The following is a 20,414-nucleotide window of genomic DNA, read 5'->3' on the forward strand; positions in this document are numbered from 1 at the left end:
ATACAAATCAGTGACACTTTTAATTAAGGAAATGGGAATTCAGAAATAATTGCCTTTAAGTTTCAATAAAAACATTTTACTACTACTGTTGTCTTCCCTTCCCCCTTCCCACACCATCAAGAAACCTCTCTAATTTGGAAAGGAACAGACTAGAAAGCCGATTTGGATTTTGGCGGAAATTCTAATTCTGACTCTAGAGGATCTTTTCTGCCATCTTTTATAAATTCAGATCCCGGAGGAAGTTCTATGATGCTGTCTTGAGCAGAGAAAGCAAGATCATTTTTCTCTGGAGACTGAAAACCTGCGGATAGCTGGCGTTATCAGTGTCTGCCGTGTTCCTGAATATCGGAGGCCTCGGAAAGATAAAATTTCTCTCATAGATAAGATAACCAGCGATGATTTCAGTCTACTCCGCTAACAAACGTTAATCTAGAAAACACAGCAATTACTTCGATAATAAAACACTCTTCAGGCGTTGCATTTCTGCACTTTAGACAGTTTGTGCCCATAACGAGCTGAAAAACGCAACCCTTCTCTCCTGCGAGGAGTCCCACCGGAGCGCAGCACGTCGGGAAGAGGGCGACGAGCACTTGACGCGCCTGCAGAAGGGTTACAGATGCGAGGCTCCGGGACCTGCCACTCGTCCAGCGCTCATTCGCCTCTGTTTCCCCCCCTTGTGAGATCGAAGCGAACACGCACTCGGCCCAAGTCGGTACCTCTGCGTCCTCTCGACGCCCAGCACCATCCAGCCGCGCCGCTCACAAACGTGAGAAGCGAGAGACAGAAGCGGCAAAGTTCACCTTCCAGGCATCAGGAGGTAAAGATTTCCCTCGTCTGATAAATCCCTCTATTTTTTTCAGGGCTCGGGGATCAAGAGCCAACAAGCAGAAGCAGAGAGGAGGACGCGCGGTGAAAGCGGAGCCAATCCCCGCTGGCTGGGCTGCTGGCAGAATCACCATTGCAGCACGCCCTGGTCTCCAGAACTATTTTTGGCCATTGCTGCAGATGTAATCCTGTGAAGTTCAGGAAAACTGGCAGGAGCGCAATTCAGATGGCTAACTTAAAATCAAATTAACAGCCCTCTTCTTCACCTTTTAGATCCCTTCTCCCACCTCTCCCCCTTTCTGTTATGATAGCAGCTAAATCTAGGTCTGTGCTACAGGGAGAGTACTCAGCAGAACCAACAGTTTATTTTTATTAATTGAAACCTTAGTGGTACCTAGTTAAGATAATGAAGGTTCTCTATTTTTCATCACAAATAATGACTTCTGTTAAAGAAAGTGTAATTTACAGTACATACGTAGGACAAACAAAAGTAAGTCCTAATAGTGCATTTGAAGAGAACGAAAAAATAGGACAGACCTTTAGTATGAAACATACTCCTTGCAATTAAAATCAGAATGTGCTTTTCTATTTACCTGCTTGTGACTAATGGATTCAGCTAAGATACATTTCACATTAATATCACATTGTATTTTCTAAACACAGTGTAGTTGTTAACATATTTATAGGTTAGCAGTAGTAAAGACCTGTAGTTGGATGTAACGTTTAAAAGAAATATTTGTCAGAATACCAGGAACAACTATTCAAACAAATTAAGCCTAAATGCTAAAAAGAGCCAGTGACAAATTCAGAAGTGCATGAGCGGCACTTTAAGTTCCACAATATCAGCGTAAATTGATGTAAACCTACCCACCCAGGGAAAGGAAAGGTGAGAAAATAGCAGGAAAAGCAACTAACAGAAAGGTGTAAAATAGATTATGTGTGGTGGGAAAGTTTTACCTGACACCTCTTAGATGGTTTTCCTCTTACCACACCTTTTCTTTCTTCTCCCTGTGAATTACACCGATTCGTATTATGCAGAAATGATGAGCAATGCACCATTTAATTTGGCATATTCAATTCCAGGAATCTTAAAAAAAAAAAAAAAAAAAAAAATCTTAAATTGTACCTGTTTAAAGCCAGCTCCTCCAGTCGCATGATGCTATAAACATTTATCAATCTGACATGGCAAGGCTGGGCCCCCATTATTATCCTTTTGTGACCTGCACAGCTGGTCCAAAAAACAGTTGTCTCCAATTATGCCCACAGATAATGGTGGGTAAATTCAGCTGTGCAGTATTAGCTCAACCTAAATATGATCCCATTTGACTAATTTCCTAATTCTTAGCAGGGTGCTTAAAGAACCTATTATCATGCAGACTCAAGGAACACAGAAGTCTGGTTATTTGCATCTGTTCTGTGAAAGACATTTATCAACTGTGCCACAAATTAGAAGTTTGCAGCTAACGGACTAATTTGTTACCTACATATACCAATCACAGACACTCGGTGCCTAAAATAATTGCATCTGGAGTTTGTTTAAACTTTCAATGTTCCATAAATGGGTGTTTGTTTCCAACCAATATATCTTATAATTAAACAGCTTGAAATAGGAAAGGTTGAAATTGGGTCAAAAAAGATATATCCTTCATGAAATCATGTGTGTATTCATTAACCCAGCTGGAATGCTGTTATTGGCACGATTGTTGCTACTTGACTGAACTGTGATCATAAAGGTTATTAAATGGGTTAAAAATAAGGCAGCAGAAAAATGGAAATTACTTGCATATATAACCATGCTTTTTGCAAAAAAGCAAATTGTGTAGCATGGTTTGTATGCTGTGGAGTACAATTTGCCATGCATTACACCATTTGGGTTTTTTGAAATCTGATTAATCTTCTCAGTAGCCTAACATAAACTCCTAGAGCTGCAGGCATATTGATATTTGGATTTTCTTCCTAGATTTGCTTCTCTCTAATCTTCTTCCTGAACACATCTGTTACTGAATCAATCTGCAGCGTTGTTTCTCTGCAAACTTCACACGTCCATTTGGACTTTCTTGGACTTTCTCATGCCTCAGCTGAGTCTGCTCTGAGCTCTAACATACTGTCATATAGCAGCCCTCATCCCATGTCCTCTGTAGGGTCCAAAACAAATTTGGACTCAATTTTCAAGATCCTTCAGAGATACCGCTCTGGGTTTAGCCAGAAACATATATGAAGGAGATGTATATGCACTTCCTCATGTCTTGCCATACTTGTCATCTTTCCTTCCCTGTCAACACATTTCCTACATTTCTCAACACACCAAACTTCTTTGTCTCCTTTCCTCACCTCTGTCATTATTTCAGGAATCTGTCCATGTTCAAGCACTTAATCATAATTATACTCTTACTTTATGTACTGCTTGAATCTTCGTACCTCCTGACTGACTTGCAATGTTCTGCATCACACTATTCATGCTAAGGTGACAAGAAAGTGATACCAGCACATCTATCCACGAGCAGACTCATGTTAAAGGCTTACTGTGCTTGACTACCTGAAGGGTAATTATTTCCTAGATAAGTCACATTTCCCCAAGTGGATCAGAATCTAAGGAATAAAATTTTCTGCTATTACAAAAAAAGAGAAATAAAAACTCTGAAGGCATTGCAGAGACAGAGGAAGTTTCCCCAGGCAATAGGAAGGCAAGGATATGCTCCTATTGAAACATTTATAAAGGAAGACCACAAGAAACCTGCCTGAAAGTGATGGGAAACAGTAGGATTCAGAAAAGATGCTATATATTCAAAAAGGGAACCTCAGTCAAATGGTCTGTGATCAGATCCTCAAGAATAATCAATAGTGATGTGGAAAGTGATGCAGAGATGCTGCTCAGGCATTTTGTAATGCACAGACATGCACTATCTAAAATGAAGGTGATTCGTTTTGGCAAGGTTCTGCCTTCTTCAAATATTATAAGTCTTAAGGGACAAAAGTTGTAACCAGAGGACCTTTAAAGCTGGACCTCCGGGAAAGTAGGCACTCCAATTTATTTTTATGGGGAGAAAGAAAAAGGAGGAGAAATCCTAAAACTGACAAAAGACTAAGTTGAGATTCAGTGTCCAGATAGGATGGTAGAGATACCAAAGACCTATCTACACCTATTCACACCAGGGGAAATGGATGATAAGTTTGACCAGACATAAATGTAGTGGCCTAGAAAGGGAGCTGGGAGGTGATGACATTTTCACATAAGCTCCTTTATCACACCAGGGCAGTTATCAATCTGGGTAGCTCCTCCATTTCTGTAGTCCTACCTACCACCCTGATTCCTCAAATCTCAGATCTCTTTTTTTTTCCCCCTGGCCAGTAATTCTTATCTTATCTACACTGTAAATAACCAAAATTTTACTGCCTGAGCCCCAGCTTTAGAGTCTTCTGTCTCAGTCTCTGTAAATTCATCGCTGAACCAGACTTCACCCCTGCCTTCCTGATACGGTAGGCTTCATCTCATTCCTGTGCAGGGAGAGCTTGTAATCAGATATGAAACAATCTGTTTATTACTTTAAAAATTCTTTTTTTATAAATAAATTCACTCTCAGTGCAGCTTGGCAAACCTACTGACTCGAGTGGCCTGTTCAGAGCAGAGCTGTATCAAAAGCACGCTCAAAGAAAACTTTCATATTTATTCAGACATTCCCTTGCACATGGGCACATTCCTCACGGGTTTCCATCCTGACCTGGCATGGAGATTAATTTTGCTTTGGTGATGATTTAGCCTTTGATCCCCTATTGAGCCCCAGGACAAACTGATAGTTGTGAGGTGGTTACTGGGATATGAATGCTTTGCTATTAGGCGATTGACTGACATCCCATCCTTGTTTCACATAAATCCTGTTCTCAATATTGATAATAGCTTTCAATTCCTGCTGGCGTGAGCAGGAGCTGACTGGATAACCAGGAAATGAAAGATGTAACCAGCCCCTTGAGTGATCCTACCCCTTGAAAAAAAAAATTGATGAATGACAAAATGCAAATAGTACATTGCATCAGAGAGACAATTATCATCATAAACTCTACATGTTTAGATATATATCCAGTATGCATGGGGGGGGGGGGGGCAATAAATGCATTTTTCAGTTAGGTAATATTTAACCGGGTTTAGCAGTAATTTTGTATTCTACTAATAATTTGCCTGCTAGCGAACAGGACAAAGAAAGGGTAAAATCTAAGATGCTGGGAGTGAACAGGACTGCTGGATGGCAAGTGGTATTGTGACCACTCGGTTATGGTTGTCGCAGCGATATAACAAAACCTTGGGTGTGGTGACTGCTAATAAAGCAGAAGAGAATTGGCCCCCACAGAAACTCTGCAGTGACCTTGTCCTGCCAGGCACTGAGTGAAATAGGACACGCACAAACACCGACTGCCTAAACCCAGGGTGTTTGTAGAGCAGCTCAGAGCAGCTTTCTTTGGGAAAGATACAGTATTCACAATACGAAGCATGATCCTCATAGCACAAATGTCACTGAAGCTGGGGATAAATAGGATGGAGCATATCAGAACTAAGTGCAAGCTTTGAGGAATTTGTTTAGGTTAAATTCCACAAATTTTAGGATGGTGATAATAATGGTCATTATGGACCAAGTATTTTCCAGCAAAAATGCCTTGAAATTGAAAACACACTAAACTAATGCTTAGTGAGAGCAGTTGGTAAAGTGTTACTTCTAGTGAATTACAGTTGTCTTCTTTCTTCTCTGATAATTTGCGACAATTGCATCCTAATGCTATTTCATTGATTTTTACTCCAGTTCAGCTCCCATGCTGGGTTCAGTCAGGGTGACAATACACAAACATTAACCTGCTATAGGGAGACCGACTACACACACTTGCTTCATAGAAAAATCCTATAGAATTCAAAAGGCGTGGATTTTACCATAGTTCTACAGATATTCCTCTAGAAATCCACAGAATTGAATCAGAAGTCATATAGGTGACCTCTTTCTTAAGCTTTCATAGGAATTCTGATATATTCATTTAAAAAGATGACGCAGAGAATCTGTTGATATGTTGAAGCCGTTACTTTACAAAATGCTATACCTCTTTTTTTGTATATCTGCTTTTGCTGATAAGGTCTTTAGCATCAACTTACCAGACCAGAGACAATAGATAGCGTTAATCTGAACTAACACACTTTGACTGAATGACTACTATGATAAAGCTAAGAACAATTTTTCTCTGCAGGGAACTTCATTTGGAGAGTGGGAAATTCCCAGGCACCAAACAATGACGCCAGGTGTTGGAAGAGGGAAACTTAACGCCGAGAAGGCTCACAGAGGCATGCGAAGCTGCAGGAGATGAAAGAGGAACCCGCTAAACTGCGAGAAGAGCCAGATGAATATTGATAGGAAGGGTTATAGAACGATTCCAGCCATGGCATCAGCTGATTTCACTAATGGCCAGTTAAACTGGGAGGACTCCCTGGTTCAGATGGCAAGCAGTGAGTTACAGAAGGATTCTGGCCCAGCAGACCTTAGCTACAACATTTAAAAAATGCTTGAGTGATGAGAAAATAAAGTAAATAAGCACAGAATTCATTTTTGTCTACATCCGTGTATCTCACAATTCAAAATAAACAGCAGTCGTGTCTCAGAGTCCTCTGCAAAGCCTGTGTTATATGCTGTACTAACAAAGATAAACTACAAAAGCAAAATTGTCAAACTCTAGAAAAAATAAAGACCTGTGGGAGAGAGGAAGTGCTGGAACTTCCAGCAGTGCTTCTAGCTCTTTGGGTAAATATTTGTTAAATTCAGTCCCCTCATGGACCAAACCATAGAACTACCCAGAGTTTCTATAAGAAGTTTCAGAATCGGTGTTGGTGCAGAAAACCTCTGCGTCGTCATGGGCCTGTGCTCTGGCACGTCCTCAGAGACCGGCTTCTCTTCTCCCTCCCAACCTTGGTATGGACAATTCCCACCAGGCTGCGTGGAGCAGAAACAAAGCCACTCACAAGGAGCTTGGATATCCTCCGTCACAAGCTGTCTTGTGCAAATCAAACTCTGCCCCTTGGCAGATCTTGCAGGGAGGCTGTGTTGTATGCTTTGGGAACAAAGCGGCGCTTTCTCCTTTCATCTCTATTTTAATTGTTCTGCACGCGTCCAGGTTCTGCAGCGGCCCTTCCAAAAGTATCTCCTAGAATCAGGTCTCATTTCTACCATGCTATCAAGAGATGCCCTAAACCCCTGAGGCAAGTAAGGGAAGAACCAAAATATTTGTATCTCTTCAAGAAGATGCGCACCCCAGGCCTCTAAATTTAGACTAGTGCCTACCTCTTCACTTTACGTTCACCTGATGTCACAGCCATTACCAGGGAAGTGCGGTGAGAAAAAGGTTTGAGAAGTGGGTATTTATTTTCTTTCACAGCCTGTCCAGCTGGCTTGGCCACCACAAGACGTTTTGCACTTCTCCACCAGTCAAGCATGATGCTTTAACTTAAATAGCACAGGACAGAAAGTCTACACTTGTCCTTGTGAATGACAAATTCCTAGTCACTAGGACACCAAACTAGGTAAGGCATATGGAAATCTCATGCACAGGAAAATCAACATTTATGTTAGTATGCATTTGTCTACAAATTTTCTATAGTTACCGTGTCCTTTTTCCTAAGCAATGACATATAAATACATCATAAAACAGTGAGCATCGTATAGGAAAATCAGTCTCTCAGACTAATGACCTTTCCTGAAAGCTCAATGGCAAACTATCTGAAACAAAAAAAAAAAATCAACAATCTGATCTCAATTATTACGTTATGCAGACACAAGGGAAAGATTCTGAAAAAAAGAGATACAAACCCAGAATGAGGTTTTCACAGATGTTACCTTACTAGGGTTCCCACTATATTTGACAGGATAAGCCGGAAGAGAGCCTATTTTTGTATCTTGGGCTAAGCTGTCAGAAGCTATTTTTAATTCTACTGTAATGATCAGTACTTTCATTTCCCTTAGCAAACCAACAAAAAAACCCAGAAGACAAAGTCATAGAACAGGGAATAGCAGGCTGCAGGGAAAGAGCCAAGGAGCTAGCTCAGAGCTGCCAATTCTACAAGCAGAGGATGATGCAGATATTAAAGGGAAAAAAATGGAAATTTTTCAAAACACCAAGGAATTTGAAGTGTTTGTGGATGTCACCAAAAATAGCCGACCATAATAGGACAGATACAAACTCCTACACTTGTGATGATCTGTACAGGGTTTATACTTTCCACAAGTTAAGCAGTCAGCACTCCATATGCATGTCATGCTCAGATGTGTGCAAACTAGATAGCTCTCAATTTATCTACAACTTCATGTTTGTACTGTATATCATTAGAGTTACACCTAAGCATCCTTGTAGATACATTGGTTTTCTGTCCTCCACCCCTCCAATTTTCGTTGTCCTTCGGTCTACATAGTAGATAAGCAGATTACTGGTTCTTTACAACATCTCCCTTTGCTAGGCTTCAGTATTTTAAAGCTCTTTGGTTGATCATTTTCCTTAACTGGCAAATCTCACTTCTTAAATTCAAGCTATGAATTCATGAAGCACACCTTGAGAATCTGGTCACCAGAGCTCTGGGATTAGCTGTGCCATTTGCATAACAGTAAACCTAACGTTGCACTTCCAGAGCTTGTATCCTCTAAATTGCACTTACTGATGAAATACAAAATCCTCTAAAAGGGTTTTCCAACCTAAACCAATTTGTAAAGTTGTTTTTTTTTTTATCTAAAACATTAAAGAAATTAAAGTGATCGGCATATAATTAGATTAATTATTCATATCTTCCAAGTTGCTTTAATTCTAATATATAAAAAAAGATTAAATATCCACTCAAAGGATTAAGCAAAAAGTCAAGCAGCAGCAACACATTTACATTACCTTACTGTGCAAATTATGAAACTAATTAGTCTAAAGTTTCATAAAAATGAATTGGATCTTCATTCACACGCTGACACAACTTTACATATTCAAAATTGACACCCATATTATTTTCTCGCGTTTGTAGTACGAGTCAGCCTCCTGCCTCTGCAACTGCCATTATGCTAGAACAGCTCTGTTTTTGTTCTAACTAGTGAAAATTAAATCTTGACCTAAATTTATAAAAAGCTAAAAATATTTCAGTCAACTGCATGAAAATGAAAAGTCCAAGAGAGCCTCATTATAAATCTTACACTGATACTGTTGAAATAGTCTGAAATAATTCTTTATGAAAATCAAAAGATTGGTTTGGTTGCTTTTTTGATGCTTCTTTCTGATCTAGATTTCTTTCTTCTGAAAGTGCATGTAATTTCCAGTGTGCTGCACACTGTTTTCTCCTCATCTCAAATCATGTGAACATTCATTAAAAGTCCAAGGCTGTGTACTATAAACAACTACACCCCCTTTCTTTGAAAATTGCTCTTTTCTGAATAAAAGGAGATTTCAGAGGAGTACAATGAGGACCAAAAAAAAAGATCGTCCTATCCCAACTTTTTGCTGAGATGGTGCTGTCGAGCAGTTTCTAGGAGGTAATAAGTACCCTTAAATATCACTAACACTCTCTATTGTCAAATATTCTTGTTCTGGATAGAAAAAACTATTAAAGAATAATAACATTTCCATTAGCTCATTCACCACTGAAAAAAACCCCAACAAAATTGTATCTTGAAGATAATGTCTGTTTTGATCTTGTGGGCAAAGAAACAGATTGTTCTAGTTTCTTAAGGTTGTTACTCACCCTTATCTAAGGTAAAATGAAACCCTTTGCTTTTAACAGTTTTCCAAAGAATTGCTTTGCCTATTTTTAGCCTTGTAAGCCATGTAGCACTTCAAAAGCAGACTGCACTGTATCAAAGGGTACTTTTTCATTACACAAGGCCTGTAGGAAGTTAAACAAATTACCTTTAGAAAATCCTAAATAGGATATTCATGTCTGAGATGTCCAGTGAAACCGGAAGACAGAAGTCAATATTTTCAAAATTAAACTCTCTATAAAATGACCGTCAGAAATGTTCCTTGGACTTTAATCCTGTCGGTTCATGCTTTCAAACAGCTGGACCCTCACCTAGCTCTTTAGGTCTGCAGAGCAGGGTAGCTGCTTTTCAAGAGCCAAAGAAGCAGCGGGTTATGGGCTGGGAGAGTTTTGCTCGTCCACCTTGATTTTGTGAAACGTTTGCCGACTGTTGGCCATAACTGTGAACCCGCTCAGCGACAGCTGACAAAGCAAAAGTTCAGAGCTACAGTCAGGCTAGCACAGATGCTAACGGCACTCCAGCAAAATGAGAAGGCAGGCTTTTTCAAAACACTTCTCTCCACAGCTCTGTACATGTATCATGCAATTAACTCCTTGATGGGGTTAGGAAGCAATATTTTGTTCCGACTGATGGAGGGATCTTTACGTGATCAGAAAACAATCATCTTGGATGGACTATTATAGTTCATCTCAACACCGAGTGGCTGGCTATTAGGCAGCTGGAAGTTCTGATGATAATAGAAAAGATAATTAGGCTAGTTCACTGACAGCAGAAGGAGCACTTGCCCTGCCATGAAGGCGGCTAAAAGTTTGAAGAAATAAGAAAAACTAGAAGGAAGGGTAAATTCACTGGAATAAGCAGTTGGTGCTTTAGAGCATAATTATCAGAAAGAAAACACGTTGTTTAGCATACTTTATGTTAATGGAGGGCTAGCATGGCCCACTGTGCATAATTTAGGTGAACAATTGATAAGAAATTTTAATACATATATATATATGATTACGGCTACAGAAAAAAAAGACAAAACACAAGAGAGATCATAATAGGCACACGTGAACTCTGAAGGCCTAATTACATCACGGGGGAGGGTAAGCAGTTACTGCTGAATCAAGCAGAAAATTGGGGTAATTTGTAAACAGGTAGAGCTGTTATCCAGGTGCTCCAGCATGTGCGTGGGGGCTGGCGGTGGGGCTTCGAACTGAGGACTTCCATCTGTGTTACAGAGCAAGCAGCACAGCTGAATGCTTCCCTCCACTTAACCAAAGGAAATTAAATACAGAAAAAGGGCCAACTAGCCACCCCTGCCTCCCTGCTGCAGCCCCTACCCAGCTCCCAGCCAAGAGCTGGATAATCCACTGCAGTGGGATGTTTGCGGGAAAAGAAATAGTGTCTGTGGGTGAAACCTGAAGTTAGTGCTTGTGTGTGTGAAGCTCAGAGATAAAGCTAACTGACTTGGTGTTCTGCCATCAGTACGCTCCCACTGAGAGCAAAATATTTCGTACGTGGCTCCCCGACAGCAAAAGGAACCACGTGCAGGTAAGCTGCTGCCAACGATGCCTGGTGAGGGCATGGACTCTCCCCCAGAGCAGACAGGAGTTTCTTTAGGTGGCCAGTTATGGGAGGGAGAAAGGGAAATCAAGCCGCTGGGACTTCTAGCAAAAAGTACGCCAAAGGTACTAATTTCTAGCATGGATGAACGGGAGAAGCTGCCTTGTGCTTGCCAAGGGTCCTAGAAAAAGGTTTGAAAATGTATTTTTAAACAAAAATATGTAATAGAACGTGATATTTTAACAAGTTATAACAACGTGCCTATTGCTCTCTCTTGGGGTGGCAGAGCAGTTAAAATGTCTCCTGGTGCCTTCAAAAGTAGGAGTTTGAGTCTCACTCTGACCTCTGCCAACAAGAATCAAAGTGAGCTGGTAGGTGTGTGACCAGCCGCCATTTAGCGAAGCATTGCAGCTGCATACTAACCCGCTTCAGGACAGTTTTACTGTATAGACAAGTGCCTAGCCCTGATGCATTAAAAATGTGGGAAGAAAAAAAAATACTTTGGAAGTCCTTGCATCTCAGACCAAGTGCTCGCACATACAGATTTTGCAGCCTGGAGGTTTAAGCAGAAGCTCATAAAATAGCTCCTGACAGCATCGCGTGTGAAATACTCTTAATGCTTTTGCAGAGGCTATCGTATAGTTGTATTGTTATGGTAGATACCTAGCAGATTTTACTAAAAAGAGCAAGCACATTAGCTCCTCCCGTGCAGACCTGCCACGCATGCACAGCAATTCTGGCAGGCTCAGGGTGTGTTTTTTCCCCATCAGATTCATTCAACCCTCTAGCAGCATGCAAAGCAACAATAAAACAGGCCAGTCTCTTTAGAAACTGGCCTAGTGGCAATTGCAGCCTTCAGAGTCCTGTTGTGCGAGGACAGACCTGCCAGCACCATGGCCCTGCAGAAACCCCAACCGTGGTGAGCAGCTCTAGAAGGGTCCCAGGAGCCATCAAGAAGCTCTTCCCAGGCCACGCTCACAGACCCGGACCCTGAGAGAAGCACTCGAAGGTGCACAAACTGTTAGAGTTCATGCATGTTTATGTTCCATCTTTGCTTTTTTAATTTTTTTTTAAGCGTCTCCAGGATGACCAGCCAGCCCCAGCCACCAAATCCCAGCTGAAGCTTGCAATGGAATTTAAGGATGAGAAGTGGGCATTGCAAACTGCAGAAAGCTGGGACTGTTTCCTAATGATTTTTTTACATTAAACCTCCCTCCATCTGTGCCTTCTTGTGCCAGACAAACCAGTAATTATCAGGAAATCCCTTCACTTTTAATCTACATCAGTATGAATGCAATCTCAGAGCAACCCACGGTGACTGGAAGCTATTATTTTCATAGGAAATAATAGTGACTGGAAGTGATAACTCACGGTGCTCAGTGTGTGTGTCATTATCTGATAACATGCAAGGCTGTACATCCCACCACATTGTTCTGTTGCAGGGCTACGATAGCCTTTATTAAAGGCGAACGATTGAACCAGGAACTTTGTCAAATCTGCAGGGGAGGCTGCGGGGGTTGTATCAACATGGAACTTCCATTCATTATTTATGGTCATAAAAATTCGGGGCCTTGGAATTGGCAGCATGAAAAGTTGTTTTAATTTGAGCTATAATTCTCTTCTGTACTTTCAGTCATTGACTATGTCTCAGACAAACATTCGTTTGGGAGACCAAGATTATGGCACAGGGAAAAAAAAATATATATATATAACAACCCAAGGATATTTAGCTCTCCTCCCACAAATTCTTCCTGGAAATATTCTTGCAAAATCCTCTGCCCACTTGAACAGTATGCTTATGATTAACTGCAGATGAGCCCAGCAGCTTGCATATGTAGTTAATTTGCTCTAAATTTCCATGCTGTATTATAACACTAATGATCACTAATAATAGACAAACCCACAGTTTATTGAGTAAGTAATTTGAGACATTATGTTTTTTATCATGTGAATAGGATCAGGCTGACCAATTTAAACTGGGCAGAAAGAGATAAATAATGTGTAAATCAATCACAACACCAGCACGCTCTGTTTCTTTGCAAAATGATATGGATTGATTGGTGAAAAGAAGGCCCTGCTAGCAACTACTGCTAGGAAATAGAGTCAATAAACTTCCATGCTCAAGAGTAAAAGGTCAGATGTAGAAGGAAGTTTATACCTAAACTGCAAAAGTGATTGTCACCTGACTACAGGGGCTCAGATGAGTTTGCATTTTGTCCTGGTGGGTGAGGCATGCTTTTAAAGAATAATGAAGACAGATAATGTATCAGGCAGCCAAGAAGAAGGAAACCATGCTAAACACAGACAAAACTATGTGAAAAACAGTTGCACTCTGGCTTGCAGTCAAAGCTATCTTCTAAAATCACGTAAACAAGATAGCCATCACGTGCTGTCTGAGAGACGGCTATTTCAGGACTAAAATAGATGCTTATATTTGTTTTTCTTTCATAGGAATTTTAGTTTTGATTGAAGCATTTATTTTTGACTTCAGAAAACACTGAAGGTCCATTAATTAAAAATCCTATCACATTTGTAATTAATTGCTTTACAGAATAGTTACAAATAGAAAATAACTAAACTACATCGAATAACTTCATGAGTGATTAGTGTACTTGAATGATGAGTACCTGCCTGTGGCGGTGGGACTTGCAAGGTACTTCGAGAATTTTGAATGAAGTTTTGTTTAATATAAAGCCTTCTTAATTTTTAGAGAACAAAGAAAAGTAGAGGAAGCAATTTCTTGGATTCATCTTTCTTTGGACTTTGCTAGATGAGCCTCAGATACAGATTCACTCCAGCAGAAGGCAGCTGTACATACACATCTCTCCAGAGCCTGGTAATAATGCTCGGAGGTATAGACAGAGGAGAAAGCTTTAATACAATGTCTCCACAGTACTCTTCTGGGAATAAAAGCTAGCATGTGAATTGAACTTGCACCCAGTTATCTCATGACTGCAGCTTACCCTCAATCACAAGACAAAAATACTACAAAATATACTGTGGGGAACAATTCTTGATTGTTTCCAGGCCATGGATTAAGTGTAGCCAAACGTCTCTCTTTCTTTCTCTAACTCATAGTCTTTTATGGCCAGCAGGCCAGTCAAATCCTTCATGTTTAAATAGAAAACCTGGAAATGGATCACAATACAGTACACCTTTTCTTGCACGTTTTTACTACGCCGTGTTCAAAATACATCTTTATTTATTTATTTATTTAAATGCAACTAATTTCATGCATGGATATGTAGTGTCATGTCCTGGAGTGATTTTGTATTGACAAGTCTAGCATATCAGAATCCATGAAATCTTGGAATAAAAATACCCCAGCATTGCCTATTGTGCCTCTCGGGGAAATGTTTTGTTAAACATCGCAAATTCCCTTCGTTGGAGCAATGAGATGCTTTCTCAAAAAGGGAGAGCAAAGAGAAGATGAATACTGAGCAAAAAGGAAAGAATAGAATAAAGAAACTGAAAGATGCCAAAACAGGACAATTCTGAGACCTTTTCACCTGTGCTTAGCTAAAGTCACATCTAGCACCTTCAGGAGAGACTGACACAGCTAGCTCCCAGCTTTAACATTTTAGCAGAATATTAAATACAGAGGGCATTGTATGAAAATGGCCAGTTTGGTTTCCCCACTGATTTTTCTCTGAATGCCCGGGCTAAGCGGAAAACAGATACCTATCTGCCTCTGCTGCACTAGAGCAAACGACAGGGAGCAGGACAGCCTGGGCTGAAAGCCCTGCTGACTTTCCCAGACGGAGGAAGCCTCTGCTCAGTGCAGCTTCTTGGAAAGAAAATGAGGATTCCCCTCAGCAGCAGAGGAGGGCAGGCTCATTGCTTCAGTCCTGATTTCAAAGCAAAGGGAAACAACCTGAACAAATAAAGTACGAGACATAGTAAGCGCAATCAGACTGGATACTCCACTATCAACCAGCCTAAAGTGACTAACTGCTGCAGCCAAGTGCTGTTGGAAACGTGAGGGTTTGGCCATTCGCTGTCAGGCTGTAGATTCAACCGCACCGTCGTTGAAATACGCGGTAGGCTAACAGAGCTCCCGTCACTGGGTGTGCTCTAAAGGCGGCCACGCTCACAACGCTCCCTCTGCTTTATTCATTTGCCGAGTGTTCCTTCTGATAGGCAGCCAGGCTTAAAGTAGCCACTTTTATCTTCAAGTGTAAGTCTCTACTCATACATTTCGAGAAACACTTCGCACCTTGTAAAGTTTTAGATAGCGCTACCGAGCCAAAATGGACTCAATATTTTTAAGGACTCACGGACAAAGTGTGACTGAAGTCTGCATGAATCATCTGCATTCAAGCCATAGTACTGGCCATGAAATATCTACTGACTCAGTGCATTGTCAGCAGAATATGCTTAAGCACATCCTTTCTTTTTTTTTTTTTAATTATTTAACACATTTTAAACATTAACTTTAAATGAAAAATACTAGGATAAAAAAAGTTTCTAATCCAAAAGTATCCTCTCATTTTGTTAAAAATAATTAATTAATCCCCCAATAATTCATAGGATACATGCTAGGTTTCTTATATCTGTTTTATATCTGTAAATATAGATATGGATAATTAAGCTGCCTTGCTAGAGCCCATGTTTTCCTAGCCCAAGTCAGAGTGAGAGCACTTAACGTCACAGGATATGTCCATACTGATGTCCAAGTTCAATCTCAACTCGTCAAGTGAGCTGCCCTACCTGTCCCCTAGACTATACCCTGTGGTCCATTACAAAACCTTTCCCGCTCTACATCCTTCTGCAACACGGCCCTAACCTGTACCTCAGATTCATCTGGCCCGCATGGTGTCAAACCCTCCTGAGTAATCTCATGGTCCATTTTCTTCAGTGGCTGGAGTTAGTCTCAAGCAATCTTGTACCTTCTCCGTGACATCCTCCTGCCTCAGTTGCGCTGACCCAACTGCTTGTGAGGCTCCACCGAAAAGTGAACCACCAACCTGAGCCTGGATTCAGAAGCCCCAGGAAAAAAGGCAGAGAAATGTCATGGTTTGCTTGGGGTAAGGCACTGAAGAACATCTGAGAGGAAACCACCCCTCAGAAGCAATGCTCAAGCAATAGGATTTCACAGATTCCAAGCAAGCAAGTCCCCCTGAACCACTTTCAAAATGCAGATTTTCTCTCAGATGTTAAGGTAAGGAAACATCCTTCCTGCATTGCTCTTTTTTTTTTTTTCCCCCTCAGTGATTCCTGTATCATTTTCCTTCAATTTAAATATTTTTAATGGAAGCTGTTTTATCTTTGCTAGCCTAGAAATTCAACCAGAACTTCGAAACTCTTTTTTTTTTTCTTTTTTCTTTTTTTTCTCCCCAACTATAATAAAATATCTTGTAGGTGCAGTGTTCAATCTCTCTGTCCTCAGTGGACATAAATGGGAACAACTGTCACGGACTTTGGCTACTCTGTTGATTGTTGTATGGGAAAGAAGATAATCCACATCAGTCTCTTAGAGGGGTTGGCTATGCTATATCCACTGAAGTAAAGAGGAGCAATAATTTTATTTTAGCATGAAAATGAGAAGAGATCACTGGGAGCCCACACTGGCTGAGCCACAATTTTACACGGTAACTTCTAAGAGTAAAAGTCTTGTTGAAATAATGATGCAGTGTATAAGCGGTGGTTCAACACCTGCAAGAATACCTCTTGGGCTGAATACAGTTTCAGAAAGAGACAATAGATTTCATTTTTGTATAACAATTGTTCGTGCTACTCATTTGGAGAGTCAAAGTATCAGTTTCCCGAGAGTCTCAGCTTTACAAATGTCTGTGGAAACAATTTTTCATTCCCCCTCCTTTTAGCACAGCTTCCCCTTTCTTTATAGATATTTATCAGGCTTGGTAAGGGCTGCATCTACGAAATACCAAAAAAATAGGTCTTTTTTAAAAAAAACAGAGTAGCATTTTAAAATTTGGTTTAAACTTAGTAATTCTTAAAATGTTAATGAATTTCAGCTTGGCTTGTCCATCTTAAAACTCCAGGGCCTACATCCAGGAACTTAATACCAGCAATATAATTTTAAAGCTGCTAAATAATCCCTTTATGGCAGGTAACAGAGCACTGCTGGACTTGAAAAATGGAATTAAAATTAACTGGATTTTTAGCAATGTGAGGATGTTAGAATTAGAGTTGTGAAGGCAGTTAATTATATTACTAGGATGGATAATTAAAAATTACCTTCCCAAAAGAGGAAATCCCATCTATTACACATTTATCAAAATTTCAGATTGGAGAAGTGATATCACAACCTAATTCCTGTTCTCTTCATATTTCTGCAGTGGTTTGTGGGGTGCCCTGTACCAGAATCTTACACGATGTGTCAGAATATAAGTTATGCAACACTAAAAGTAAGGATATTTTTTAACTGGATGTTTCAATACCTAATCTGAATTTATTGTGGTGGATGGAAGCAAAGAGAATGCTAAAGAGGACTCTGCATCGCTGAACTGGCAGATACTGCAATTCATTTGCCATCTCATGTTAATTAGCTTTCCTTGTTATTCAGGGAACGGAGCACACTAGAAAAAAAGTGGCACGTTTCATGCTTTCTAGACTTGATTGAGATTGCATCTTTTCAGCAGCAGCTGGCATTTCCATGGGCACAGTCAACCAGAGCAGGATGTAGCTGCGCTGAATTTCCAACCAAAAGCGCTTGGCTCTCTGCAGAGGAGCAAGAACAGCAACGTGTAAAGGCCTCTGCAAACAGATGCTCGGCGCTACAAGAAGGAACCACAGAAGTGTGAACCGAGTCTCTGCGATCAGTTATTCTCAAAAGGAATATTCACCGTAAGGAAGTTTTTAAAAACCCTTTGATAGGAGGCATTCAAAACAAGAAGCCTGAAAAAAACGATGGGTAAGGGCACCCAAGCAGCGATTCAGGAGGGCTGAACCTATTCTATTGCCAGCCCTGTCTCTGTTTCACCTGCAATCACCTAGTGTTCCTATGCCTCATTAAAATGAGGATAATAATATTCACACACCTTTTTCAAGTTATTGAGATTTATAGGGAAGAAACCCTACCAGAAGGCTAGGGTACTATCTTACCAGCCATGCTATTGCCTTGGTTTGCAGCTGGACTTTCCACAGAAACCAGATTACGCGCCCTCAAATTCATAAAGAAATATTGGCCTTATATTGGAAGATTAGCTCCATCTTTCATGTGGAACCAAAAAACCAGAGCACTGCAAAACTCTGCTACCAGCAAAAAATCACAAAGTAGCGAGCTGGTATCACAGGAGGGGAACAGAATTAAGGTAATCTGGTCGATTTGTATCAGAAATACCAACATCTGTCTCCTGTGTTTCCAATATATTCGTTTTCCTAATCTTAGCAATGTTGCATATAGTCTGCTTACTGGTTTTTTTCAATCACGACTCCATCTAAACGAAGCTGTTAGTGTGGGAATTATGAAGTTAGTGTTTATTTCCAGCCTCAGTCATGCCGTTAATTCATCACTGCTACTCTGTGCACGTCAAAACATTCCGTCAAACGCAGCCTCTATCACAAGAACATGCGATCCATCTCTGAATGGAGGGGATTCTGGGGATTTATGACATCAATGTATAATCCACACCTTATTATAACATCTCTATCCTGAGGACCTGTGGGGTTCATTCTCAGTGACACCAATGGACACGGTTCAGGCATAATCCTCATGCAGGATCTTCTGATCTGGAATATGAATCCCACCATGCATTGCGGGGCAACATCTGCAAGAGGTCAGATAAGTTTGGGGCCCACTTAGAAATACTGGAGAGGGCTGGTTAGCTACTTGGTCAGTAGTACAAAGATATGCAGAAAGTACAGGTTGGCTCATACTGCTTGTGGAGTTTCCACAATCAGTGAAATTTAATTTAATTAGTATATTGTGTCTTTCGTCTACAAGCACTCTCTAAACCTCTAACAATTACATATGCGCTGCAGTTAAAAGACTGCTGAGTGGCTGAAGAATGTCCTTGTTGCCTATGGTTTAATGAACCGAAACCATGGCATAGCCAGGACTAAAAAATACTCTACCAGGCAACTGAGAACATTCTTCAGAGTAGCTACCCCCAGAGGACCAAAAAGTTAAGAGCAGAGTTATGGATTTGGCCTTCTTCTGAGAGATGGTGTGGCATGCTGTAAGGAATAATGGTTGGCACCGACTCAGTTCCTTTGTGGTGAAGTCTGCAGAGGCATTTTAACCTGTCACAGCTAATGGGTTTTGCTACGGATGCCAAAGCATAACATGGTGAAAGCATTTGAAGAAAGAAGCATAAAAATATCTAAAGCATTGATAGTCTCAGGGGCAATTTAAAAAAAAAATTTTTTTTTGTCCGATTGGTTTTCAGAAGCCCTACAAACACTGGAGGAGAGCAAAGTTAATGAAGAAGTAATGAAATAACTGAGGGGGAAAAAGAACTGTAGAAGTTTTTTTAAGTAATACAAAATCATTACAAAGTCCTGGGTAGACATGCATTTTTAAACAATGGCTGTAATAACGGAAAATTAGGCTCCATGACTTATTCATAGGCTTCTGGTTAACACTGTTCTCCATTTCAGGCAGTTCACTTTATAAATAGAATCTTTAGGTGAGATGCTATTGTTTTGGCCATACATTATGAAAAATCACTACCTGTTCTTGTGAATTAGAGATCATTTCTCTGCATTCTGTAACCACATCTGAAGATATGGATTTCAGTGCAGATCATGGAGGAACTGCTTCTGTTTGGAAAGGTAGAGATATTATCCCAAGTGATAAATATTCCACTTTCAACTCTAAAACTGCAGTTGCCTATTGGACATAGAAATCGTAAAAATTTAAAGGAAGAAAACAGTATTTGATGAGTCTACAATCTTTATACTTAAGGGATATTCAGAGGACCTATAAATCCTCAGTGGAATTAATAATTGAGACTCTTGAAAGCTCTAAAAGGAAATATTAAATATGCAAAATCTTGGTGAAAAGCATAATTAAGGCCATAAATGCCTAAAAGTTTAAAGGGCAGGCTACCTCTCTCAAAGATTTTCCAGTATAACATTTATACAGAAGTATAACACAATACATTTTTAAGTAGCATTCTATATTACCTTTTTTGCACCAATTTTCATCTTTTCCTTTCAGTGTTAAACAGTATATTTTAGAATACAATTTTCAAGGTCTCCTGAATTAAACAGATGACATGAAGGCCCACGCTCTTGTTTTCTGTTATTAAAAGGTTATAAATTTCACTCCTCCAACTTCTCAAAGTTAATAGTGTCTTCTGTGCAGAGTAAATGGCATTTACT

At 40.2% G+C, this 20,414-nt stretch overlaps 1 protein-coding gene across 2 annotated transcripts in view; it reads right to left on the bottom strand.

Annotated features, from left to right (window-relative positions):
- WWOX (WW domain containing oxidoreductase) overlaps window positions 1–20,414 on the bottom strand; it is a 536,552-nt gene that overhangs the window by 91,231 nt on the left and 424,907 nt on the right. The window contains exon 9 of one of the 2 annotated variants that reach the window (XM_069793394.1): window positions 1,783–1,833. The exons of the other annotated variant lie outside the window; for it this stretch is intronic. Coding sequence (XP_069649495.1) covers window positions 1,783–1,833 — 51 coding nt within the window. The remainder of the gene's footprint in view (window positions 1–1,782; window positions 1,834–20,414) is intronic. 2 annotated transcript variants of the gene reach the window in all.

This window comes from Haliaeetus albicilla, chromosome 10, assembly GCF_947461875.1.
Source record: "Haliaeetus albicilla chromosome 10, bHalAlb1.1, whole genome shotgun sequence".
In the NCBI taxonomy this organism is placed as follows: domain Eukaryota; kingdom Metazoa; phylum Chordata; class Aves; order Accipitriformes; family Accipitridae; genus Haliaeetus; species Haliaeetus albicilla.